The sequence below is a fragment of the Hemitrygon akajei genome, chromosome 5 (genome assembly GCF_048418815.1).
Source record: "Hemitrygon akajei chromosome 5, sHemAka1.3, whole genome shotgun sequence".
NCBI lineage: Eukaryota > Metazoa > Chordata > Chondrichthyes > Myliobatiformes > Dasyatidae > Hemitrygon > Hemitrygon akajei.
In genome coordinates this window covers 65,893,865-65,921,480 of record NC_133128.1, presented here as the reverse complement: position 1 = coordinate 65,921,480, position 27,616 = coordinate 65,893,865, and the positions used below count along the sequence as shown (strand labels likewise).

General features: G+C 40.6%; 1 protein-coding gene across 10 annotated transcripts in view; it reads left to right on the top strand.

Annotated features, from left to right (window-relative positions):
• The window catches only part of dmd (dystrophin), a 1,932,045-nt gene that overhangs the window by 1,732,858 nt on the left and 171,571 nt on the right, over nucleotides 1-27,616 (top strand). For all 10 annotated transcript variants that reach the window (XM_073045659.1, XM_073045653.1, XM_073045656.1 and 7 more), the window contains one exon: nucleotides 9,420-9,566. In XM_073045659.1, coding sequence (XP_072901760.1) covers nucleotides 9,420-9,566 — 147 coding nt within the window. The remainder of the gene's footprint in view (nucleotides 1-9,419; nucleotides 9,567-27,616) is intronic.

Genomic DNA, 27,616 nt, shown 5'->3' with positions numbered 1-27,616 from the left:
GTAAACCAAGGTAGAGGGAGGGAACTGGCGCCCTCAGTTGAAAAACAAACTTTCTGATTCATTTTCCAGTGTTCTGTCCAGAGAGATCTTAGTACTCCATTCCACTGCTGCATATTTCTTCATCAATGACAGTCAAGTCACTAGACTTCACTCATCTCTTTCCTGGTTGCTCCTCCGACAGTGGTGTTCGGTTACTTTTACTGCTCTGTGGTAGATGGACCTATGAAGCAAAAGACTTTTGGAAACAGAATGCTTAATGTAGCTTTACTGTGAATTGATTGATGTGCACAGCCTTAAACCAGAGAAAACACCTATTTCCCTATCTCATTCATGAGTCAATGAGATGGACATCAGACCATTAGAGTTGCCACTTCATTAATACAGGTTGACAGATTCAGGGTATGTCTCAGTTATTCACATTCTCATTCCCGAGTTGGTTAAAATACCAAATTCAAAGACTGAAGCTCAGAAATCCAGCAGAGTGCTGAGGGTGTGCTGCAGTGTTGCAGGTTATCTTCCTCATGACTTGACCCTGAAGCAGTGCCCCATCTCCTCAGTCGGTTGCATGCATGGAATCCCGTAACATTGTTTAGAAAATAACTAGTTATCTCAAATATGCTGTCCAACTTTTATATCTTTTACCACATTCAAACATTCAGAGTACATCTACTATCAAAGATGCATACAGTATACAACCCTGAGACTCATCTTTCCACAGACAGCCGTGAAGCAAAGAAATTATGGAACCCGTTCAAAGAAAAACATCAAACCCTACACCCCCCTCATGTGCAAAAAAGAAACAAATCATGCAAGCAGAAAAGAAACAGGTGAAAAACACAGAATATAAAATACAATATCAAAAGAGTCCAGGCATGTTTAGTTCAGCTCAGTCCAGTTCAATCTAGCGCTGTGTAATTAGTTACTGCAGGCCGCCCTGATCAAAATTGCCCAAAATAGCAATAAAAAAGAGCGACCAGAAACCAGAAACACATCATAATGTGAACTACAGAGTTCAATCCAAATCCACGTCAATTAAACCTCGCTCAAGACCCAGGACTCCAGCACAACGCTCAATCCTCTGGCAGCATTGAGACAGAGGGGGAGAGAGAGAGAGGGAGAGAGATTTCAAACGTAGAGACCTTCCTCCAGCAGCATCGAGTGAGAGGCTTGTAGACGCCGCTGAACACCCACTTGCCTTACGCTCTCGCCTCGATGATTTCAATCTTCCTTGATGCTTTAATTGGTGAGATTGATGAGAAATGGAGTTGGTCATGGGCTTGCGCCCCTTTTCCAGACTTCTTGGCCTCGAAGCTTCACACTTTGCTTCGCCTCGCCAATCTCCGTTTGAAGGGGCAGAACACCAGATCGCTCGATCATCCCAAACACACACCACCAAGATGCAGATCAGAGCAGCAGGACCGCAAGTCCTAGCAAACTCGTCACCAAGTTCTGATACTTGGGAGTCCATCTGCAACTGCATCCTTGACTTAGTGACCAACACACTGCTGTCATTAAGTATAGGCAGCAACACCTCTGCCACATTTATTCTTAACAACGGTGCTGCACAAAGCTGCATCCTCAGCCCCAGCAGAGAAGGCAAACCTTTTTAAAAACATGAACCCAAATTGGTAATAATCTACTTTAACTCTTCTCTTGCATACTTGGTAATTTTGAGCAGAGATTATCCTTGATAAATGAATTTAGTAACAATAAATATGGACCTTTGAGGAAAAAGGTCTTGTTGTTTATTTATGTGTATTCATTGTTATGTTAATAAAAGTATTAGAGACTGATTGAAAGAAGTCAAGCATTTTAGAAAAACTTAAATTATGAATATTTTAAAAGGGCAATTGAAAAATACATTATTTATGAATAGTATTGTTATTGACTATCCAAATACTGATGGGTATACCAGGTCTGCAAGGATTTCAAAGTGTATTATAAGACATAGGAGCAGAATTTGTCCATTCAGCCAATCAAGTCTGCTGCGCCATTCCATTGTAGCTGAATTATTATTATTCCTCTCAACCGAATTCCCCTGCCTTCTCACCATAACTTTTGACTCGCTACATCAGACGTCATGCGATGTCCCACGTTCTCGCAACTCTCCAGTGGATGCCAAGCCAGCATGAGACACTTCATGTGACAACATCTCCCGACACTCAGGCTGTAAAAAAAATCATTCACTGCTTCATTTGGCAGTCAAGTTAATAGTTATATATCTTTTCATTATGGGTGGGGTTCAAAGAATGGCAATGTGGCACTGCATGCCATGTGCCAACAGAAGGTTTGCACATACCGTCTTGGGCAAGCGTGCCATAGGTTTGACACCTGCCCTGGACACTCATAACTGTGGGGCTAAATGTTGCTTTAAAGCACCTTAATGGTTGTAGATGATACTATTGTAGTGTACCGCATTTCAAATATTGATAAGTCAGAGTACAGGAAGACATTAATAGGTTCTAATGAGATCCTCACTCATTCTTCTAAATTCCAGTGGGTACAGGCCCAGAGCCATCAAACACTCCTCAATGCTGGAATTATTTTCGTGAGTCTCCTTTGAACGCGCTCCAAGATTAGGGGACCAAATTTGCTCACAATGCTCCGAGTGAGGCTTCACCGATGCCCTATAAAGCCTCAGCATTACACCTTTGTTTCCATATTCTCATCCTGTCAAAATGAGCGCTAACATTGCATTTGCCTTCCTCACCACCAACTGAATCAGCAAGTTAGCCTTTAGGGAATCCTGCACGAGGACTCCCAAGTTCCTTTGCGACTCAGATTTTTGAATTTTCTCCCTGTTTAGAAAATAATCTGTGCTTTTATTCCCTCTACCACAGTGCATGACCATACACTTCCCAACACTCTATTCCAGCTGCCACTTGTTTGCCCATTCTCCTCAGTCCTACTGCAGCCGCCCTGCTTCCTCAACACCACCTGCCCCTTCACCTATCTTCATATCGTCTGTAGACTTGGCCACAGAGCCATCAAATCCATCATCCAAATCATTGACCTAGAACATAAAAGGAAGCAATCCCAATACCAACCATTGCGGAACATCATTAGACACCAGCAGCTAACCACTCTTTGCCACATACCAATCAACCAATGCTCTATCCATGCTCGTACCATGGATCCTCTAATACCATGGGCTCTTAGCTTGCTAAGCAGTCTCATGTGTATAGCACCTTCAAATGCCTTTAGAAAATCCAAGTACACAACATCCACCAATTCTACTTTGTCTATCCTGCCTGTTATTTCCTCAAAGAATCCTAAAAGATTTGTCAGGCAAGGTTTTCCCTTAAGGAAACCATACTGACTTTGACCCATTTTATCGTCTGCCTCCAAGTACTCTGAAATCTCATCCTTCACAATCGACTCTTAACATCTTCCCAATCACTGAGATCAGGCGATCTGGCCTATAATTTCCTTTCTTCTGCCTCCCTCTCTTCTTGATGAGTAGAGTGACACTTGCAATTTTCCATTTCTCTGGAACCATGTCAGAATCTGGTAATTCTTGAAAGATTATAACTAATGCCTCCACAATTTCTTCAGTTACCTCTTTCAGAACCCTTGAGTGTAGTTCATCTGGTCCAGGTGACTTACCCGTTTTCAGACATTTCAACTTTCCAAGCATCTTCTCCCTAGTAATAGCAACTGCACTTTTGTGCCCTTTGACACTCTCAAACATGCGGCATACTGCTAGCGTCTTCTACAGTGAGGACTGCTGCAAAATACTTACTCAGTTCATCTGCCATTTCCTTGTCCCCCAATGTCATTGTCATTGTCTCTAATGTCATTTTCTATTGGGAAAATATCTACTCTTGCCTTTATTTTATTCTTTATATATCTGAAAAAAAAACTTTGCTATCCTTTTTGATATTATTGGCCATCTTACCTTCATATTTCATCTTTTCACTCCTTTTGGCTTTTTAGTTGCCTTCTGTTTGCTTTTAATGGCTTCCCAATCCTCTAACTTCCCTCTAATTTTTGCTGTATTATATACCCTCTCTTTTGCTTTTATGGTAGTTTTCTGTCATCCTGTCTTTAGAATACTTCATCTTTGGGATGCATCTATAATGCACCTTCTGAATTGCTCCCAGAAACTCCAACCATTGCTGCTCTGCGTCATCCCTGCTAGTGTCCCCTTCCAAACAACTTCGGCCAGCTTCTCTCTGATGCCTCTGTAATTCTCAACACACCACTGTAATATTGATACATCTAAATTTAGCTTTTCTCTCTCAAATTGCAGGTGAATCCTGTTGTATTATGATCACTGGTACCTAAGGATTCCTTTACCTAAAGCTCCCTAATCAAATACTGTTCATTACACAACACCCAATCCAGAATAGCTGATCTTTAGTGGGCTCAACCACAAGCTGCTCTAAGTAGCCATTTCATAGGCATCCTACAAATTCTCTCTCGGGATCCAAAATCAGCACAACTTGATTTTCCCAATCTACCTGCATATTGAAATCCCCCATGACTAGTGTAACATTGCTCTTTTGACATGAATTCTCTATCACCCATTGTAATTTGTAGTCCACATCCTGGCTACTGTTTTGGAAGCCTGTATATATCAGGGTCTTTCTAACCTTGCAGTCATGCAGTTCCTTAACTCAATCCACAATGGTTCTACATCTTCTGATTCTATGTCACCTCTTTCTAAAGATTTGATTTCCTTTCGGTACAATGTGTGACCTTAAATGATAAGCTCCCAACTCTAATCTTCTTTCAGCCACAACTCAGTGATGCCCAAAACATCATACCTGCCAATCTCTAGCTGCGCTACAATATCATCTACCTTATTTTGTATACTGCGTGCATTCAAGTATAGTCCTATATTCATCACCTTTTTTGATTTTGTCTCGCTGTTACACTGCAACTCAATCCAATAACTGCAATTTTGCCTTATCACCTGCCTGTCCTTCCTAACAGTCTCACTACACACTGCATCTGCTTGTATATGAACTGCCCCATCCTTAGCACTATCACTCTGGTTCCCATCCCCCTGACAAATCAATTTAACCTCTTCCCAACAGTTCTACCGAACTTACCCGCAAGGATATTCATCCCCCTCACATCCAGGTATAACCTTCCCCTTTTGTACAGGTCATTCCTTCCCCAGGAGAGATCCCAGTGATCCAGAAACCTGAACCTCTGCCATCTTCACCAGTTCCTCAGGCACGCATTCATCTTAAAATCATCTTATTCTTGCCCTCACTGGTGTGTGACACAGGCAGCAATCCAGAGATTACTACCCTGGAGATCCTGCTTTTCAGTTTTCTACCTAGCTCCCTACATTCACTCTTCAGGACCTCCTCACTTTTCCTACCTATGTCATTGGTACCAATATGTACCAAGACTTCTGACTGCTCACCCTTCTCCCTTAGAATGTTGTGGACCCAATCTGAGATGACCCTGACCCTGGCACCTGGGAAACAACATATCATCTGTGTGTCTCTATCATGTCCACAGAATCTCATGACTATGGAATCCTCGATCACAACTGCAGTCCTCTTCTCCTCCCCTTCATTCTGAGCCACAGCACCAGACCCAGTGTCAGAGACCCAATCACTGCGGTTTTTCCCCTGGTAAGTTGTTTCCCCCAACGGTGTCCACAGTAGTACTTTTTATTGAGGGAAATGGCCACAGGGGTACTAGAACCATGGAACATTACAGCACAGTACAGGCCTTTCAGCCCTCCATGTTGTGCCGATCCATATAATCCTTAAAAAAGGTACTAAACCCACTCTACCCCATAACCCTGTATTTTCCTTTCATCCATGTGCTTGTCCAAGAGGCTCTTAAATATCCCTAATGTTTTAGCCTCCACCACCATCCCTGGCAAGTCATTCCAGGCACTCACAACCCTCTATGAAAAAACTTAGCCCTGATGTCTCCCCTAAACTTCCCTCCCTTAATTTTGTACATATGCCCTCTGGTGTTTGCTATTGGTACCCTGGGAAACAGGTACTGACTATCCACCCTATCTATGCCTCTCATAATCTTGTAGACCTCTATCAAGTCCCCTCTCATTCTTCTACGCTCCAAAGAGAAAAGTCCCAGCTGTGTTAACCTTGCTTCATATGACTTGTTCTCCAATCCAGGCAACATCCTGGTAAATCTCCTCTGCACCCTCTCCAGAGCTTCCACATCCTTCCTATAATGAGGTGACCAGAATTGATCACAATATTCTGAGTGCAGTCTCACCAGAGATTTGTAGAGTTGCAACATGACCTCTTTACTCTTGAACTTAATCCCTCTGTTAATGAAGCCTAGCATCCCATAGGCCGTCTTAACTACCCTATCAACCTGTGCAGCGACCTGGGGGATGTATGGATTTGAACCGCAAGGTCCCTTTGTTCATCCACACTCTTAAGTAACTGACCATTAATCCTGTACTCAGTCTTCTGGTTTGTCCTTCCAAAATGCATCACCTCACACTTGTCCGGATTGAACTCCATCTGCCATTTTTCTGCCCAACTCTGCAGCCTGTCAATATCCTTTTGTAACCTTCGACAACCTACAGCACCATCCACAACTCCTCCAATCTTCGTGTCATCCGCAAACTTACTCACCCATCCTTCCACCTCTACATCCAGGTCATTTATAAAAATCACAAATAGCAGGGGTCCCAGGACAGATCCCTGCGGCACTCCACTGGTTACCGACCTCCAGGCAGAATACTTTCCTTCCACAACTACCCTCTGCTTTCTTCCTTTAAGCCAATTTTTTAACCAAACAGCCAAGGTTCCACTTATCCCATGCCTCATGACTTTTTGGATGAGTCTCTCGTGAGGGACCTTGTCAAATGCCTTGCCAGTGTAGAGTAACCTTGACAGGGTACTCTACACTGGCTGCTTATTTCCTTTCCATCTCCTGACAGTATTGGAGTATAAAAGTATAAACTTTAACTATGAAGTCAGTTATTTGCTATGCATGTACTCAATTTAGTAGAATGAAATCTTAGGAATGTAGAAGACAATGGTGTGTTAATGAGAGGTAGCTAAAGAACTAGAGAAATGTAGATTAGAACATTGCTCAGTTCTGAGTTTATTATTTTCTATGCATGTATCCAATTTGATAGGAGACCGAAGTCTTAAAAATGTAGAAGACAATGGTGTGTTAAAGAAAGGTAGCTAAGAGATGTAGATTAGAACATAATTAAGTCACATAATCCTAGGACTATTATTTTCTATGCATGTATCCAATTTGGTAGGAGACCGAAGTCTTAAAAATGTGGAAGACAATGGTGTGTTAATGAGAGGTAGCTAAGAGATGTAGATTAAAACATGATTAAGCCAATTGATAGGAACAAAAGGGACATGATGTACGTGCAGTATGCAACTAGAGATTGCTATAAAAGCTGCAGTGTCCGGGGATCGAGGGGCAATCAGCGACTAGCTCAATGACTGTCTCAGCTTTGATTTGCAAATTAAAGTTTAACCCTTCTTGAAGAATCTTCTGCATCTCTTGGTCATTTGTAAGGCACGAAAAACCACAACAACAGTCACCCAGGTACCTGTCGGCCGAACGAGCCAAAGGTCATTGAGCTGCAGCTCCAGCTCCTTAACACGTTCTGTGAGGAGCTGGTGCAGATGTGGTTGTCCAGGAGGCTGGAGGTTTCCCAGAACTCCAACTTCTCACAAAGAGCACAGCACACTCCCAGGAGCCATCCTCACAGCACTATCCATAACAGAGGCAGAATGAAGAGGAAGGAGAAACTTTGCAGAAACTTACCTCACCCAAGCCTGATAAGCTAAAACCTCCTCACTCCAACACTGGTCCACTTACACAATTGCCACTCCACTTCTCCCTGCCTTATTTTTATTTGCCCTTGCTAATAAATCATGATTTGATTGAACCGCTGGAACACAGAAATTCAGCAAGCGCTTCTTTTATAAACCTCACTCATGGACCTGTGAATAGCATTCTCTGGTGTTCCCTATCTGACTGGGGTGCTAGAAAATGCTGAAAGCCCGCCAATGCTCCTTTCTTAAACTTCACTCACGGACCTGTGAGTCGCCTTCTTTCTCGTTCCCAATTCGACTGGGCTGCTAGGTGAAAAATACCCTTGGGTATGATAAGATGTACTCTTGACTTAACAGTCTATATGGCCTTGCACCTTCCTGCAACTGGACTTTCTCTGTAACTGTTACACTTTCTTCTGCTTTTGTTTTACCTTATCCAACCTCAGTGCACTATGCAATGAATTGAGCTGAAAAAGAAATATGCAAGACAAATATTTCACTGTACCTCAGTGTGTGTGAGAATAATAAATCAATTCCAATTCCTCAACCAAAAAATATATTATTTATTTGGTCAATATAGTATTGTTTATGTAAGCTTGTTCACACATGTTTTGTAACATCCTTCGCTTTTAATGTTGTATAATGCATATTTATATAGTTTGAATAATGTAAGTGGCCTTCTCCTGTTGCTTTTTGGTATCTCTATCCAAATAAAGTACAAGGGTTTCCTGACTGAGGCATAGGCCAACTCCGCCAATAATTATTTAGCAAGTGAGACTAACTTGTGTACCTGTCCCCTCCAGCACACCAAATTTATGCACATGCTATTTCAACAGTAATGACACTTCAAAAGTACCTAATTAGTTGTTAAACCCTTGGGTGTGCCCTTAAAGGGCATGTCTTTGTATTCAAAATTCAAATTTTCTGTATCACACATGCAGCTTAAATCTTTAGTCACTGTTGGGGGAGCACACAGCAGAAAGAGCTTGAATAAAAACATTTCTTGTTTAATTAAGATGAATAATGAAAATCAATTCAAATTTGAACAGAATGTCATTCAGACATGCTACTCTTTCCTCTGTTTAAACAGAATGAGGGTATGTTATTATGGGCAGGGTCTGTTTATCATTTTCTGTTTAAAAAGGTAATCTTGGACTATTTTGTCACATCAGTAGAGATGAATGTTTAATGCACAATATCATCTGAAAATAAAAGACTATTCATTTTTTTCAAGACCTTCAAATACTTCCCCTCTTCATTTTTTCCTCTATAATAGTGAAGAAGTTATATGTGGAACAGCTCTGAGATGTGGTTGTTTAAAGATATAGCTGGAAATTTAATTTGAACACTTGGAGAAGGAACCACTATGCTGTTTCTGCATCTCCATTGCTGTAACGAATTTGTATTAAATTATTTCACATCTGCTCCATACCCATCTCAATAAAAAAGCTGACTACCTTTCAAAATATTGCTTTGGATTTATATATGATCTTGGAGTGATTGTATTAGAAAGCATACATTAGTTGATATCTATTCCAATTGCTCTCTCTTTTTCATGTAATTATCTTTGCATTTATCTTATATAATGCCTTTGTAAATCTAAGGAAATTTAATTTTACAAAGAGAGCAGGAAAAATAATTTTTTAAATTTTCTTTTCAATCCAGGCTTTCAGAGGAGAAATCGCTCCCATGTCAGAGAATGTGACTCATATGAATGATCTCGCTTCTAAGTTCGTGCCACCTGATCTCCAACTATCCCCATACAATCTAAATCAGCTGGACGATCTGAACACAAGGTGGAAACTCTTACAGGTGAGTTCACAATGTACAAGCCCAATAGCAGCTGCTCAGTTAGTTCCATGTTTTCTCATAGCATTCCATTAGTGAGCCATGTTTATCAGTAGGGACAACCTTCTGGAAGCAGAACAAAATAAATGCCCTTGTAAAGACTCCACAGAGGAAACCTGTCAAATCCATTTCTTGCTTCTGTATAGTGAAAGGCTGAAATTTTTGAAAATGTCTTTTTACTTGTTGATCAATTTGTGCTGATGTTAAAAGGTTTGCATTTTAAGCAGATGTAGTTGTACACCTCACTGTTCAAGAGTTTGATGTTGGCATTTTAACAAAGGCTGGTATTTACAAATGCTTGGCACAGTATTTTTTTTTCTCTTCAATAATGTACTTGTTTGTTCCCTCCTCTCCTGATCCAAACAATTCAAGTGTTTGCTGGTGATGCTTTTCTAAAGGAATTGCCCATCTCACACAGATATTCAATGTTTATCTGGATTTGAGAGCAGAATACTGATAGCTCATTGGACTACTTGTTGATGATGACAGGCTGTTGATATTCAGAGATAACTTGACTGCATTCACACTAACAGTGGGGATTGGTAGGTGACAGCTGCAGGGAAGGAGATATGGCCATTTTCCATATTGCTTATCTTTGGAAGCACTAGCAATCCCTGGCTGAGTCAAGAAGGATTCAGGATGCCCCAAAGTGCTCTACAGCCGATGAAGCACTTTTGAAGCAGACAGAAACATAGAGATCTACAGCACATTACAGGCCTTTCAGCCTACAATGTTGTACCAACCATGTAACCTACTTCAGAAACTGCTTGGAGTTTCCCCACCGCATTACCTTCTATTTTTCTCAGCTCCATGTACCTGTCTAAGAATAAATGACCCTATTGTATCCACCTCTACCACTATCACTGACAGTGCATTCCACGCACCCACCACTCTCAGGGTGAAAAATTTACCTCTTACATCCCCCTTGTACCTACTTCCAAGCACCTTAAAGCTATGCCACCTTACGTTAGCCATTTCAGCCCTGGGAAGAAAGCCCCTGGCTATCCACATGATCAAGCCTCTCATCGTCTTATACACCTCTATCAGATTCCCTCTCATCCTCCGTTGCTCCAAGGAGAAAAGACCAAGTTCACTCAACCTGTTCTCATAAGGCACACTCTCCAATCCCGGCAACATCCAAGCAGCAGTGCACACAACAACCTCCCACAAATAACAAAGTAAAAATAACAAGGTAAACCATCAGTAGTTTGTTGATCAACACTTACATATTTCATTGGGGTGACCTTGGACCATCCAATGTATATGTATTGATGGAAGAATCAGTTTTTGTAAATCTTAGTTTGGAGAAAATTAACCTATTTTGCACTGGTGTCTTAGTGTTGTGTTTGTTTGGATGTTTGATTCTCACTTATCATCAAGCCAAGTTTGATGGTTTGGTGATTGAAAGCATATTTGCAGATGTTTGGGATTTCTTAGTCAGCTTGGACTAGTTGGGCCAAAGGGCCTGTTTCCCATGCTGTATAATCCTATGAACTTAACTGAGCCAACAGAGATGCACCTTTGTTGTTTAGATCACTGATGTTTGTGGAAGGTTATATCGGTAATGATTAATGACTATCGCCCGGTAGCACTCACATCAACAGTGATGACATGCTTTGAGAGGCTGGTTACGACTAGACTGAACTCCTGCCTCAGCAAGGATCTGGACCCATTGCATTTTGCCTATTGCCACAATAGGTCAACAGCAGATCCAATCTGAATGGCTCTCCGCATGGCTTTAGACCACCTAGACAACATAAACACCTATGTCAGGATGCTGTTCATTGACTATACCTCGGCATTTAATACCATCATTCCCACAATCCTGATTGAGTAGTTGCAGAACCTGCGCCTCTGTACCTCCCTCTACAATTGGATCCTCGACTTCGTAACTGGAAGACCACAGTCTGTGCAGATTGGTGATAATATATCCTCCTCACTGACGAGCAACACTGGTGCACCTCAGGGGTGTGTACTTAGCCCATTGCTCTACTCTCTATATACGCTTGACTGAGTGGCTAGGCATGGCTCAGACACCATATATAAATTTGCTGACGCGACAACCATTGTTGGTAGAATCTCAGGTGGTGACGAGAGGGCGTATAAGAGTGAGATATGCCAACTAATGGAATGGTGCCGCAGCAACAACCTGGCCCTCAACGTCAGTAAGATGAAAGAGCTGATTGTGGACTTCAGAAAGGGTAAGACGAAGGAACACATACCAATCCTCACAGAGGGATCAGAAGTGGAGAGAGTGAACAGCCTGAAGTTCCTTGGTGTCAAGATCTCTAAGGATCTAACCTTGCCCCAACACATCGATGTAGTTATAAAGAAGGCAAGACAGCGGCTATACTTCATTAGGAGTTTGAAGAGATTTGGCATGCCAACAAATACACTCAAAAACTTCTGTAGTTGTACCATGGAGAACATTCTGACAGGCTGCATCACTGTCTGGTTTGGAGGGGCTACTGCACAGGACTGAAAAAAGCTGCAGAAAGTTGTAAATCTAGTCAGCTCCATCTTGGGTACTAGCCTACAAAATACCCAGGACATCTTTAGGGAGCGGTGTCTCAGAAAGGCAGCATCCATTATTAAGAACCTCCAACACCCAGGTCATGCCCCTTTCTCACTGTTACCATCAGGTAGGAGATACAGAAGCCTGAAGGTACACACTCAGCAATCCAGGAACAGCTTCTTCCCCTCTGTCATCCGATTCCTAAATGGACATTGAAGCTTTGGACACTACCTCACATTTTTTAAATATACAGTATTTCTGTTTTTGCGTGTTTTTTAATCTATTCGTTGTACGTAATTGACTTGTTTATTTATTATTAATTTTATTTATTATTATTATTATTATTTTCTCTCTGCTAGATTATATATTACATTGAACTGCTGCTGCTAAATTAATAAATTTCATGTCACATGCCGGTGATAATAAACCTGATTCTGATTAAAATTACACTCTCAGACCTTTCCACAGCTATAAATCAACTGCATCTCAGGGGACCAGCTAGCACATCTTAACCTGTGACGATGAACCTTCATCCACTTAAAAGTGGTGTATCTGCTTGCTTGAGAGTTAAGTCTGCCGAGTCCTTCAGAAGATCATGAAATCTGTAGTTCATTAAGTTGATTTAGAAGTACGTTGCTTAAAGGGAGATTGCTTTAAAGGATTATGAAAACAGGAAAGAGAATTGGAGACTTGCTGTGAGTTTTGTGCATTTGACACAACAAAGAAGGAAGGAGGCTGGAATTGATCAGTGACGTCCAATGCCATGGTTTGCGTATCTGAAAGACAATCACATGATGTTTGTATGTTCTTGCATGGCCTGTGTATTCTAAAAGCCTCCAGTGAAGAAGCAGGACATGGCAGTCATGCAAGATCTGTTTTTACACTACTTAAAGAAGATCAGGCTAAGCGAAAAGATTGCGGACACAAGAGAATATTGATGCTGGATGTTGTAGATGTGAGTCATCCATGGAGGAAGTGGACAGTGGCTATTTCAGGTCACAACCCTTTATCTGGACTGCAAACCCAAGGAGTTGTAACACTGGGAAACTATTTCAGGCAACTAATGTGCTTAACTGTCTGTTCCTACAAATCACACACACAGTTCACAAACACCCCAACTCCCCGACCACAATACAGTACTGACAAAAAGAATCCGCACAAATCCCAAGCACATGTGTTGTCTGGAAACATCTAAAATCAGCTGACCTTATCCCTCTATAAACTCCAAACTCACATCCACCCCTCTGATCGTGGTCTGATGACTATCAAACTTTAAAGGACTCAATGTGCTTCGCCGTGTCATCCCGACCTCTCCTTCAACCTCTCCACATCCCTGGCCTTGCCTTATGCCCAGATTCTCCAGCCTCATTCAGGTCCCGCTACATGCACCCTTATCCTTACAATCCAGTAATACCACCCCTTCCCAATTCCTGACCACCGTATCCCAAGTCCCCCTGTGATCTGCTTACAACCCTGCAATGCCCAAATGGATCCAGCACTTACCTCGGATGTCTTGATTTTTCCTCAATGAAGCTCTTCTATTGCCATACAATACATTGGCGTTTGCCCTCCTGGGATTTATTCTGGCACAAATCAAACCATTTTTAGTTTGACAGGTGCCATTGAACTTCTAGCATTGGACTGTGAAGTTTGTCAAGCTGGTTCCTTGAGCTTTGTTCTTGGGTCATGACACACCATGAAAGGATCTGTTATAATATTTTAATCTGACAATTCTTACAGTCTCCTGCTTTTCTCGTATCACTACATATCTATTTTCATGGTCTGAATTGCCTGCATGAATTGTGTTGGCTTAGCATTTTTGTATCAGATAATAAAGAAAAGAATTCTGTAGCATTTGTGAATAGTCAACCTGTTTAGATCTCATCTATCAGTTAAGAAAGCTAGGTAATATGTTAACCAGGGTGGAAAATCATCATTGCCCTACAATTCTCATGATTTCACTAGTTACCCTGAAGCGCCTGTTGGGCTAAGTACCATGCTGACATGTCCCCAGCATCTTGTAGTGCACATTGAAAAATGATTTCAAGGCAAAAATTGGATCCATGGAGAGACAAGCTGCTACTGATTCTGGAATCTGGAGCAACAGACAATATGGTGGAAGAACTCAGCATGTCAAGCAGCATCTGTGAGGGGAAAGCAATTGTCAGTGATTCAGGTCAAAACCCTGCAACCTGCTTAATTCTTAAATTTGTTTCACGTGGATAAAAGATGTTCCAATACCGTTGCTGTTTTATCAATCATCACTTCAGCTCAGCTTTCCCACATTTCAAAATGTTCCTGGCTACCGGCTTAATCTGAAACCTTTGCATGTGAAAGGGCTAAATTTAAAAGCTCTCCTTTTTTCCTACCTTTGGAATGTTAAACCTTTTCTATTTACACTCACAATGAGTAAACACTCAAATGTACGTGAAGCTTTGTCATTATTTTAATAGGGTAAGGATTTGATAATAGTATCTTCCTGTGTGGAAATTGATCTTTTCTTCATGTATCTTTGTGTACTTTTCTATCATATAAAATCATAAAGGTCACAAGCAGGAAACGGCTTCCTTCTGCTCCATCACAAGATAACGAGCAACAACAATAATTCATAACAACAAACTTCTCTTTGTCATCTTGTATACTGAACCACGCACAACTAGCCTTCTTGAAATTATATCTATCTAAATCTCTGTTCTCAGCATTCTAATTTGCACCATCCCATAGACTTTAGTGCCCTTCATTGACTCCATGCTCAATAAAGCCTCAAACTTTAAGTTCTCATCCTTAGTTTCAGATCTCTGATGCTCTTGCCAAGAATGTCACCTAACCTCTGGCCCCACAAACTTTGAAGAACCCAGAAATCCTCCAATTATCACCTGTTTCACAAGTTTCTTTTGCTGCACTGTTGACAACCAGAACTTCAGCTACACAGATCCTGCAATGCCACCGCTAGACATTCTCACATTGTGGCTTTTTCATGAAGATGCCCTTTATGTGAACATTTATGTCCTGATTATTATAACTTTCTGTGTCACTTTAGTCAAGTATTCCCATGCTGCACTTCGTAACACATGTAAACAAAGTTGTTACTGATGATTTCTGTTTTTGCTTCTTTGCCAGTTAACAAACATTGAGCAAATTTCCATATCTTGATTTAGTCACAGAGCTGCTTTCTGTGGTATGAAAGCCAAGATGAGTACATTAAATGCATAACTCTCATACAATTAACTGTGCAGTGTTGTAAATTTGCACTGAAAACCCACTAGTATGGTATTTTTGGTGAGGTTTCTGCATGACAAGGATGCAACCTCATCTCTGATCATACAATCCTTGAAGAAGTACCGATGCAAACAGTGTCCAGCATCGTTCTGCATCCTGCATCGACTACCACTCAGTCCCTATTCTGGTTTAATGAGATAGACCAGACAACTCTCAACGGGATTTATAGGAAGATGTTTCTTGCTTGGCATTGAGGCCTGCCACACTATTGAGGCTGAGTTTTCTGATATTTTACTAAGGGATTGCACATTCTCATGCCCCTGCCTGTAAAAGTAGAATATTCTCCAATTACAGTGAACGTCATCACAGCTCACTTATACACCAGGAGAAGCTGCAACTATGCCTCCTCTATCATTGACTTTCCAGTTTTGTCTGGTAGTATTTCTAACTGGGATACTTGAACTTATTTCTGGGATTGTTTGAGCTGATGTCTTTTTTGGAAGCAACATCCAGTCTTGAGGCTATATCAGAGAATTTTCCCCAGTTTGGAGAAGTCAGATCCTTGATGGCGGGGGTTTAAGGTGAGGGAGGAATGTTTAATGGAGTTGTGTGGGGCATTTATTTGTTACACAGAGAGTAGTTGTTGTCTCAAACACATGGCTGGGGTCAGAGGTGAATGCAGATACAATGAAGACATTTAAGAGACATTTATAGACATGAACAGGCAGGGGACAGAGGGGAAAGCAGATGGGATGAGTTTAGATGGGCATGATGCTTGACACAGACATTGCAGACCAAAGGGCCTGTACCTGCACCTTCATGTTCTTCATTCTACATTAGGCTTTCATGAAACTGGCTCCATCTTGAAATTCTCGATGCTGTTCATTGCAGTTTCTTATTGCAGTCGTCCTGATGTATGGATCTAATGCATGCTCAATGCTTTGCTGTCTGGATTGCCCCTGCCCCACTCTTAAACCTTTGAGTCTAATACGAGATTGGAGCAAGCCTGTTGAGTATCATGTGCCTGCTGTTGCCATGGCAACAAGCCAGCAGAAAGTGGCACTGATCTTACTTTGCAAAAGTAGTATTCATGGGTTTTGAGATTTGCATTTACTTCAGGAATATGTTGCAGAGTTTACAGTACCACCCTCCAGCTTCCTACCTCCTGGTAATTTTGTCTGCAAACTTTATGTCAAATTTAAAATCTGTCACCACACGAATAGGAAGGCTAAATGGTTTTAATGAAGCAGTGTTTTAGTATTATACAGCAGTTAAGCAGAGACAAGTTGAGCTGTTAATCTTCAGTGTAGGAATTGGCCCTGAAAGAAGTCATTATCTTTAAAAATACTTCAGACTTTTGTACCTGGACAATGAAGCTGCTATGTCAAGATGCTCTGAGAACCAAATAACAATTACAGCACGGAAACAGGCCATCTCGGCCCTTCTAGTCCGTGCCGAACGCTTACTCTCACCTAGTCCCACTGGCCCGCACTCAGACCATAACCTTCTATTCCTTTCCTGTCCACATACCTATCCAATTTTACTTTAAATGACAATACCGAACCTGCCTCTACCACTTCTACTGGAAGCTCGTTCCACGCAGCTACCACTCTCTGAGTAAAGAAATTCCCCCTCGTGTTACCCTTAAACTTTAGCCCCCTAACTCTAAACTCATGTCCTCTTGTTTGATTCTCCCCTACTCTCAATGGAAAAAGCCTATCCACATCAACTCTATCTATTCCCCCTCATAATTTTAAATACCTCTATCAAGTCCCCCCTCAACCTTCTATGGTCCAAAGAATAAAGATGTAACTTGTTCAACCTTTCCCTGTAACTTAGGTGCTGAAACCCAGGTAACATTCTAGTAAATCTTCCCTGTACTCTCTCTATTTTGTTGACATCTTTCCTATAATTCGGTGACCAGAACTGTACACAATACTCCAAATTTGGCCTTACCAACGCCTTGTACAATTTACATTACATTCTAACTCCTATATTCAATACTCTGATTTATAAAGTCCAGCATACCAAAAGCTTTCTTCACCACCCTATCCACATCAGATTCCACCTTCAGGGAACTATGCACCATTATTCCTAGATCACTCTGTTCTACTGCATTCTTCAATGCCCACCATTTACCATGTATGTCCTATTTGGATTATTCCTACCAAAATGTAGCACCTCACACTTATCAGCATTAAACTCCATCTGCCATCACTCAGCCTCTTTGTTGGCTACAGCTCAGCATTCAACACTGTCCTATCAAAATTCTTCACTAAGCTATAAGACCTGGGCCTTGATACCTCCCTGTGCAATTTAAATTTCAATTTCCTCCCTGTGCAACAGACCCCAGTTAGTACAGATTGGCAACAATATTTCCTCCACACTCACCATCTGCACAGATGCACTACAGGGCTGTATGCGTAGCCCCCTGCTGTACTCACTTTATACCAATGATTGCATGGTTAAGTACAACTCCAATGCCATATTTTAGTTTGCTGACAACACGACTTTTATTCACCAAATTGAAGGTAGTGACAAATCAGTATATAAGAAGAAGATTGAAAATCTGTTTATATGATACCAAAACAACAACCTCTTAGTTAACTTTAGCAAAACAAAAGAGCTGCTTATTGACTAGTAATCAGTCAATAATTATTGATTCCAAGAAGCTGGAAGTCCGTGAGCCAGACACACAAAATGCTGGAGGAACTCAGCAGGCCAGGCAGATCTGTAGAAAAAAGTACATTCAACGTTTCAGGTCTGCCCAGTTTCTCCAGCATTTTGTGTGTGTTGCTTGGATTTCCAGCATCTGCAGATGGTCTCTTATTTGATCAGAGGTGGAGAATGTCAGTAGCTTTAAATTCCTTGGTGTTAACATATCAGATGATCTGTCCTGGGCCCAACACTTAAATGCCATCAGAAAAAGGCACAACTGTACTTCTACTTTCTTAGAAGTTTGTGTAGATTCAGCATGTCACAAAAAACTTAGACAACCTTCCATAGATGCACAGGAGTGAGCATCCTCACTCTGTTTGACCACTGACACAAGGAAGTGGCATTCATCATCAAAGAACCCCACCTTCCATGCCATGCTCTCCTCTCACTACTAACACCAGGCAGGAGGTACAGAATTCTTCGGTCCCACACCTCTCGGTTCGGAGACAATATTTACCCTACAACCATCAGGTTTCTGATCCGGTATGGTAACTTCACTCACTACAGCTCTGAACTGTTTCTATAACCTACAGACTCACTTTGATGGCCTCTTCATAATTAAAGTTCTCAGCATTGTCTTTTATTGGCATAGTTTGTCTTCTTTTGCACATTGGTTGTTAGTCTTTGTGTAATATTCTGTAAATTCTGTGGTATTTCTTTATTTTTCTTGGAAATGCCTGCAGGAAAATGAATCTCAAGGTAACATATATGTGCTTTGATAATAAATTTACTTTGTACTTTCTAAAACCTTCTGTGGAGTGAAATTAATCTTTTTGGGGCTTGTCTAGGAACATGACCTGCCATCTTTTGATATGTTGGAGTTAGTGAAAGAATGCAGTTAGGCTGGTAACCAAAGCTGGAGATATTCTTGCTTAACACAGAAAACTAAAATAAAACATACCAAGCATTTTCAGCATTGTATGTTTGTTGTAGAATATATGATGCACGTTTCCAAATAGGAAATTGAAACCGTTGCTGCAATGTTCTAACTCCTTCAACAGAGGGAGTGTTTCCTGAAGTTGAACTCTGCTTTTGATCTGCACATCTCCCTCAGGCAGTTTTTGCTCAATTGGTTCTAACAGATTACTGTTTCTTGACTTGTTTTACTTCTTAAATGTGCAGGTACAAGCTTGCAAGGTATTTAGATAGAGCTCTCTTTACACCTCCCTGATAAGCTTGGTTACCCTGCCACCCTGTTTCTATTGTGACTCAAGAAATTATTTAAATCCCTCTTACAATTCTTCAGAAGCATTTTATTGTTCTGGGTCAAATTACTCAGCACTTCTCCCCCCCCCTTTTTTTTTGCCTCTTTTCTCTGATTTAAAGGTGCTCTGAATTCAGGCAACTCACCCATGTTACCCTGCTTCAGATAGCAGCCAACTTCTCTAAGTATAGTGAATGTTACTGAAGCCATTTCTACACAGGACTGATAAGAATGAGATTCAGGAAACTTCTCTAATATTTCTTTCCTGAGCTGGCTCACTTACAACACTTACAAGGGTGTCCTTTATAAAATCACGAAATTGACAAGCAGATGAACAGAGTTGGGGAAAATGTAGGCATAAGGAATGGAGTATGAGATATGATGGTAAGGCTGCTTAATGTTTAGGAATTTAAATTGTCCTGTAAGCCATTGACATAAATCTCTGATTTTTAGACATAACATGATTTTGTTGACAGTTCCATAAATTACACATGCAGATCTTTGTATCTCTGGAGTCATGCCACATTCAATTACAAATGCAGGTGGGTATTTTTTATTGTTGATGTTTTATTCACATTGTTTGTAAAAAGTACAGCAGAAGTTTCAATATCTGTAATCATTGATCAAAGATAAATCACTAAGACAAAACATCATCTGAGACAATTTGTATATGTAGGATGTTGGTCACTTGCACTTAACATAAACCAGCTTTGTGTTATCTTTCTGTGGTGGTGTGCAAAATTCTTGAACCCTCCATTTTATTCAGATATTAATCCACTCAAAACAATCATTCCTGTAATTTTTTTGTGTCCTTCAAAACTGAGAAGTGTTAAATATGAGAATGACAAATATTTTCACTTCATTGCCCTGTGTCAGTGTCCGATATCCACATTCCTGTATGTAACAGAGTCAGATGTAGATTTAAACACTTCCGGTCAGCAACAACAATGTACTTGAGCATTTTTACTACACTGTGACTTTACAGTTTCCATGCCAACCATTCTTAGATCTGCATGATATTTTTACGCCAATTCTTGTGAAATAATTTTTTTGGAGCTGGTCATTTTGGAGCTGCCAAAGCTTTGCTTCACACAGATCCTGATTGCTTATACTTCATTTGTCAACCTGATTCAAACATTTCACTCACTTTGCTCCAGTTTTTACTTTTACGAAGAGATAGCTGCCAAGTTGTAGTGCTTGACTGGATCTCGAGGCATTCAAACAGAGCAGACATTTACCGGAAAAATAGGTTTTGTTGGCATATTTATAAATGTATTTTACCATTGTAGGTGGGTAACAGGAAATTTGAGGGGTGAGAGGAGTTGATGAGTATTGGCATGTGAGAGAAAATAGGTTACAAGAAGAGGATGGGACAGAATCCTCAACAAGTGGATATATTTTCTTTCTACCATGTGAGTTTCATGGACTACCTTCAAAACTTCATTTGGATTATTTCATAAACTTCTGTGTCCAAAGGATGCACCCGGGTTTTTAAAATATATTTCTCCCGGCAATTTTTAGTTTTGGATCCAGGTGTTTTGTCATGCTAAGTTACATTTCCCCCAATTTCATCTCCCCAAGGCCTGGTGTTCAGATCTGTTCTTGGTGCTTTGAGTATGGTCCAGTGATGGCCAAGAGTAACAGCAGGATGGTCACTAGCAGCTCAGCTTGGTGGCAAAGATCATTCTGCTAGTCATTATATCATTATCCCATGGATATAATGACCAGCGTTTTGTTAGCCTTCTCCACTCTTTCCTTCAGCTCTTCACGATACTTTGATGATCCATGAACAAGTGCCCTCTTTGCACCTCCACTGTTTCCTGCTTTTCACCACTTAGGGAGCACTTTCATCTATCATTTAAACTTCAAAGCAGATGATATCATTCTTAACTATGGTGAGTTACATTTAAAAACATTTGCCATCTGTTTAATCCTTTAATTTAACACTTATGTCTGCATTACTGATAATTACATTATCAGTAAAATTAGAAGTACAGCCCTTTCTCTGTCCAGCATCTAGGTCATAAATAAAGAGATTAATAAGTACAAGTAATGTCTGGGCTATCAGTCGTTATATCCCATCTATTTGAGAAACTGCCTGGGGTTGTCTATATTCTTTGTAACCTGGTACCTGGCCAATACCTTAACCAAGTCAACAACCTGCTTTTAATTTATTGAGCTTCAACATATTATAACAGTGTCCTCCAAATGTATCAAATGTCTTCTGGAAGCCCATGAATGTTTCTTTTCCACTGCTTTTATAAAATTTAGTTTTATAAGTTTTATAAATTTTAGTTTAGTCTCAGAAGGTCCATTATTAAGGACCTCCAGCACCCAGGCCATGCCCTTTTCTTTCTGTTACCATCAGGTAGGAGGTACAGAAGCCTGAAGGCACACACCCAGCGATTCAGGAACAGCTTCTTCCTCTTTGCCATCCTATTCCTAAATGGACATTGAATCTTTGAACACTACCTGACTTTTTAAAATGTAGAGTATTTCTGTCTTTTGCATTTTTTAAAATCTATTTAATATATGCATACTGTAATTGATTTACTTGTTTATTATTAATTTTTTCTCTGCTAGATTATGTACTGCATTGAACTGCTGCTGCTAAGTTAACAAATGTCACGTCACCTGCCGGTGATAATAAACCTGATTCTGATTCTGATGTGGCATGACCAACCTTGTTGAAACGAAAGCTTGCTCTCACTGATCAGTTGAACACATATTTATTTTTAATTATAGACTGCAGTATTTTAACAATAGATCTGAGTGAACTGGCCTATAATTCTCCACTTTACCTCGTATCTTTCTTTAAATAGTGGAGTAGCATACACTTTTCAAATTGATTCAGGAAACCAGCATTAAGAAGTTATTACATTTCTCCCATGTGAGCAAACTGAAAGATTCCATAGCCTACACCTTTTTATTGGGGTTGCATCTCAGATCTGATTCCCCAGCTCCTGATTGTGGTCCTGCACAATTCTAGAGATAGAATTGCTACACTCTATCTTTATTTTACATGGTTTTGGTCTGTAAGAGCAAGGCTTTCTATTCATTTAATGTTCTGTTGATCAGAACAGATGAATGATTTCCACAATTTTACTTTGAAAATACCTGGTAATTTTTAAACAATAAAGCAGCTTCATCATAAACAAAGTAGGAAAAACAAAGCCAGTCCTTTGCCTTTTTCAGTTATCTCCAGTTTTTGCCTTTTTCACTTAACACCTCCCAGCTTCCTACTTCATCCTCCCTCCCCCAATTACCTGACTTCATCTGTCACCTTCCAGCTTGTCCTCCTCCCCTTCCCCCACCTCCTTATTCTGACTTCTTCCCCCTTCCTTTCTAGTCCTGATAAGCAGAGGCACGCCGGTTGCAAATCACGATTTCAAAAAAATGTGGTCTGCTTTTAACTTATCGCACCGTTGTCTCAGAAATGTTTCATACCCCTCCACATAAAATGAATAGCTTTGACTTGTGGTGCAGACAAATGCAGCAGTTCTCTTTGTATGTAAAGGTCCAACAAAGAACTGCAACATTATCTGCTTATCTGTATTTGAGACCTGAAAGAAGGAATGCTGATCAGATCCAAGTCTACTCTTTGAACAGTGCTGTGGGAACTTCCACTGTTAAGGCAGGCAGGACGTTGAATAGAAGCTTCAATGGAAACATCGCACAAACACTAAAACTGCTATGCTGGAGTGCAGATATGCAGGATAATCAGGTCCTGGCATGAGCTGGAATTTCTGTTCATTTCTTTTATCTATCCCAGTTCTGCTGAGGCCAATTTGACCAGACAAGTAGCTGTACACCCTACATCATTACACCATGTATCTTCAATTCCAGGAGTTTTACATAGTGAAGAAACAATTATAATAGTTTATTGATCAAGGAGATTTGGTATGTCACCTAAAACACTTGTAAATTACTACAGATATACCATGGAGAGCATGCCAACTGGCTGCATCACTGTCTGCATTAGGGGTAGGGGTGACTGCACAGGACTGAAATAAGCTGCAGAGAGTTGTAACATTATTCAGCTCCATCATGGGCACTAGGCTGAATAGTATCCAAGACATCTTCAAGGTGCGGTGCCTGAAAAAAATGTGACGTCTATCATTAAGAAGTCCCACAGTTCCCTTTGACTGATTGGGTTTCCTTCGGGAACTCTGAGCTCGTCTTTAAACATCCCAAAGACATTCAAACTGGTAGGTTAATTAGCTTTGCAAATTGCATCTAGTGTGTTGGTTAGGGGCAGAATCTGAGACTACTTAAAGGGCATGTGGAGACATGAGAATAATAGGATTAATGTAGAATTACTGTGCATGCGTGATTGATGGTCAGTCTGCACTCAGAGGGCCAAAGAACCTATTTCCATGTCTATGAGCTTCGAGCCAATTTAGCTTGATGGCACATTGATGTAAAATCAATTATGCACTGGAGGTCAGAATTGAAGAAACTCAAAGATTGTTAGAGACTTATTCTTCCTTCCTATCTTTGTACCAATGCCAGAAACAAATCTATTTTAAGGATACTCTAAGGAAGCATGAATTTAAAGAGAAAAAAATAAATAAGATGTCTGAATCTAGTCATATTTGTCCGTGATATTATACCAAAAAGCTGCTCATGTGGTCAATTACAGGGCATGCCCTGTGGAATATCTAAAAAAATACTTTTGTCTTTCCTGACCCCTAAAATGTCTGCCACTTATGAGAGTGCACAGTTATCTCCAGTGGTTTCTCCTGTTGTACAGTAATGACAAAAATATAATGGTATCAAATCTGTCACCCCAAGGCTCAAAGACTATCGCTGTATGATCCAACTGCTCTTCAAGGTCAGAAAGTGAATCTTGGAGAGTTTACTCCTGGCAGTCACAATCCACAAGCTCAATATCATCCTTGTTTACTCTGTTGTCCAAAGCATTCGATTCAATCCATGCACCCAGGTTGAATCCAACAGCTTTCAATGTGACTGAATTTGCTTGACTTTCAGATGGTTAACACACCTGAAATTTGTTGAATCTCAAAACTGCATCTTTCCGCTTCTAAATTCCTTCATCTATCTGGATGTCCCTTCTGCTCTGGCAGTATTATTGCAACTCTGATCCGAACTTGCTTGAACTCCACTGCCCTCCTCGATTCACAACGAACACAACAGCCAACATACTAACTTGTAAATAACTGTGGTAGCTTTCCTGTCACACCTTTTCTCTCCAAGCTACATTTCTGCCTCATGTCTTCTCGAATTCCACTCCTTTTGGTCTCTCTCTACACAACAATTACCCCTGTCTCAAAGCGTGAGCCAGAACAGGGCCTCAGAATCCTCTTTACCTCATAGCATTACAACAAAATGTCTTTGGAAATATGGTATAGCTATTCATCTACACAAGTTGATGTTATGATGCTAGACTATTATTTAAAACATTTATTCATTGTTGGGTTTATGCTAATTTTATTTTGCCCTGAGTATGTAGCTGAGTGGTAGAATCAGTGGGGAAGTGACAGTTAATGGGAATGTAAAGAGAATGAAATAGATTTGGTTAGTATCAATATAAAAAACAGGTGCTAAATGGTCAGTAGTGACTCTATGGGCCAAAGTACCTGTTTCGATTCTGTAGCTCTATCTATGATTCATTCATAGGCCTTGCAGGAATTTGGATATATCTTAAATGTGAAATAGTCACTATATTGCCAAGGCTGCACTAAATTGAAAGGAAATTGAAAGGCTTCACCTGAACCGGGCTGGGGTTAGTGTCCTGGCGAATCATATAACTAGGGCTACAGAGAGGTCTTTAAACTAACTCGTGGGGGGGGGAGGATTCTAGAGAGCAAATAATTAAAAAGACAATGGAGAAGGTAATGGATGTAGGTAAAAGTGGAGGAATAAAAAGACAGAGTGTGTCAGGAGGGGAAAGAATGTACAGAGATAAGCGTAAAGTTGTACAAAAGGAAAAGGTATGAAATAAGTGTCAAACATATTTGAAAGTCCTTTATTTGAATGCACGTAGTATTAGGAATAAAATTGATGAGTTGACGGTACAAATAATTACGTATGGTTATGATATTGAGGCAATTACGGAAACATGGCTGCAGGGTGACCAGGACTGGGAATTAAACATACAAGGGTATTCGACAATTAGGAGAGACAGGCAAGAAGGAAAAGGAGGTGGGGTGGCTATGTTAATAAAGCAAGAAATCACTGCAATAAAGCGAAATGATATTGGCTCAAAGGATCAGGATAACGAAACAATTTGGGTAGAAATAAGAAATAGTAAAGGGAAAAAAGCAGTGCTGGGAGTAGTCTATAGGCCTCCAAAAAGCTGTAACTCAGTTGGTCGGAGCATAAATCAGGAAATAGTTGGGGCTTGTAATAAGGGAACAGCTATAATTATGGGGGATTTTAACTTTCATATTGACTGGACTAATCAAGTCGGACACGGCAGCCTTGAAGAAGAGTTTATTGAGTGTATTCGGGATGGGTTCCTTGAACAATACGTAACTGAGCAGACAAGGGGGCAAGCAGTCTTAGATCTGGTCCTGTGTAATGAGACAGGACTAATAAAAAATGTCCTAGTAGAGGATCCCCTTGGAATGAGTGACCATAACATGGTCAAATTCCATATGCAATTAGAGGATGAGAGGGTTGGATCTCAAACAAGCGTACTGAGCTTAAATAAAGGAGACTATCATGGTATGAGAGCGGAATTGCTTAAGATGGATTGGGAAAATAGATTAAAGGGTAGATCGGTACTTGATCAGTGGTGTATATTTAAGGAGTTATTTTACAACTATCAAGAAAAATATATTCCACTGAAGAAAAAAGGGTGTAAAAGAAAAAATAGTTATCCGTGGCTAAGTAAAGAAATAAAGCAATGTATACGACTAAAAAGAAAGTTGTATAAGGTAGCTAAATCTAGTGGGAAGATTGAAGATTGAGAAGCTTTTAAAGATCAGCAGCAAATAACAAAAAGATTGATTAAGAAGGGGAAGATAGATTATGAAAGTAAATTGGCGAAAAACATAAAAGCAGATAATAAGAGTTTTTATAGTTACATAAAAAGAAAAAGGGTGGCTAAAGTAAATGTTGGTCCCCTAGAAGATGAGACCGGGAAATTAATGGTAGGGGACATGGAGATGGCGGAAACGCTGAACAAATATTTTGTATCAGTTTTTACAGTAGAGGACACTCAGAATATCCCAACACTGGATAAACAGGGGGCTCTAGGGAGAGAGAAGCTAACTACGATTCAAATCACCAAGGAAATGGTACTTGATAAATTAATGGGACTGAAGGTGGATAAATCCCCTGGACCGGATGGCTTGCATCCTAGGGTCTTAAGGGAAGTGGCGGTCGGGATTGTGGATGCATTAGTGATAATTTTTCAAAACTCGCTGGACTCGGCAATGGTCCCGGCAGATTGGAAAAATGCTAATGTAACTCCTTTATTTAAAAAGGGCAATAGACAGAAGGCTGGGAATTATAGGCCAGTTAGCCTAACATCTGTGGTTGGCAAAATGTTGGAATCGATAATTAAAGAAACAGTAACAGGGCATTTGGATAAACATAGCCTAATAGGACAAAGTCAGCATGGCTTTACAAAAGGGAAGTCATGTTTGACAAATTCGTTGGAGTTCTTTGAGGACATAACATATAGGGTAGATAAAGGGGAACCAGTGGATGTGGTGTATTTGGACTTCCAAAAGGCATTTGACAAGGTGCCACACCAAAGATTATTACTTAAAATAAAAAATCATGGGATTGGGGATAATATTCTGGCATGGGTGGAGGATTGGCTTTCTAACAGAAAACAGAGTTGGGATAAATGGTTTATTCTCAGACTGGCAGTTGGTGACTAGTGGTGTTCCGCAGGGGTCGGTGTTGGGACCCCAACTCTTTACAATCTATATTAATGATTTGGAGAAAGGGACTAAGTGCAACGTATCGAAGTTTGCTGATGACACAAAGATGGGAGGGAGTGTAATGAGTGCGGAGGACATTGAAACCCTGCAGGGGGACATAGATAGGCTGAGTGATTGGGCAGACATTTGGCAGATGAAATATAATACTGACAAGTGTGAGGTCTTGCATTTTGGCAGAAAAAATAATAGAGCAAGTTATTATCTAAATGGAGAGAAACTGAAAAGTGCTTCTGTGCAAAGGGATCTGGGGGTCCTGGTGCAGGAAACACAAAAAGTTAGTATGCAAGTGCAGCAGGTGGTCAAGAAGGCCAATGGAATGCTGGCTTTTATTGCTCGGGGGGATGGAGTATAAGAACAGGGAGGTCTTACTGCAGTTGTACCGGATATTGGTGAGACCACACCTGGAGTACTGCGTGCAGTTCTGGTGTCCATATTTAAG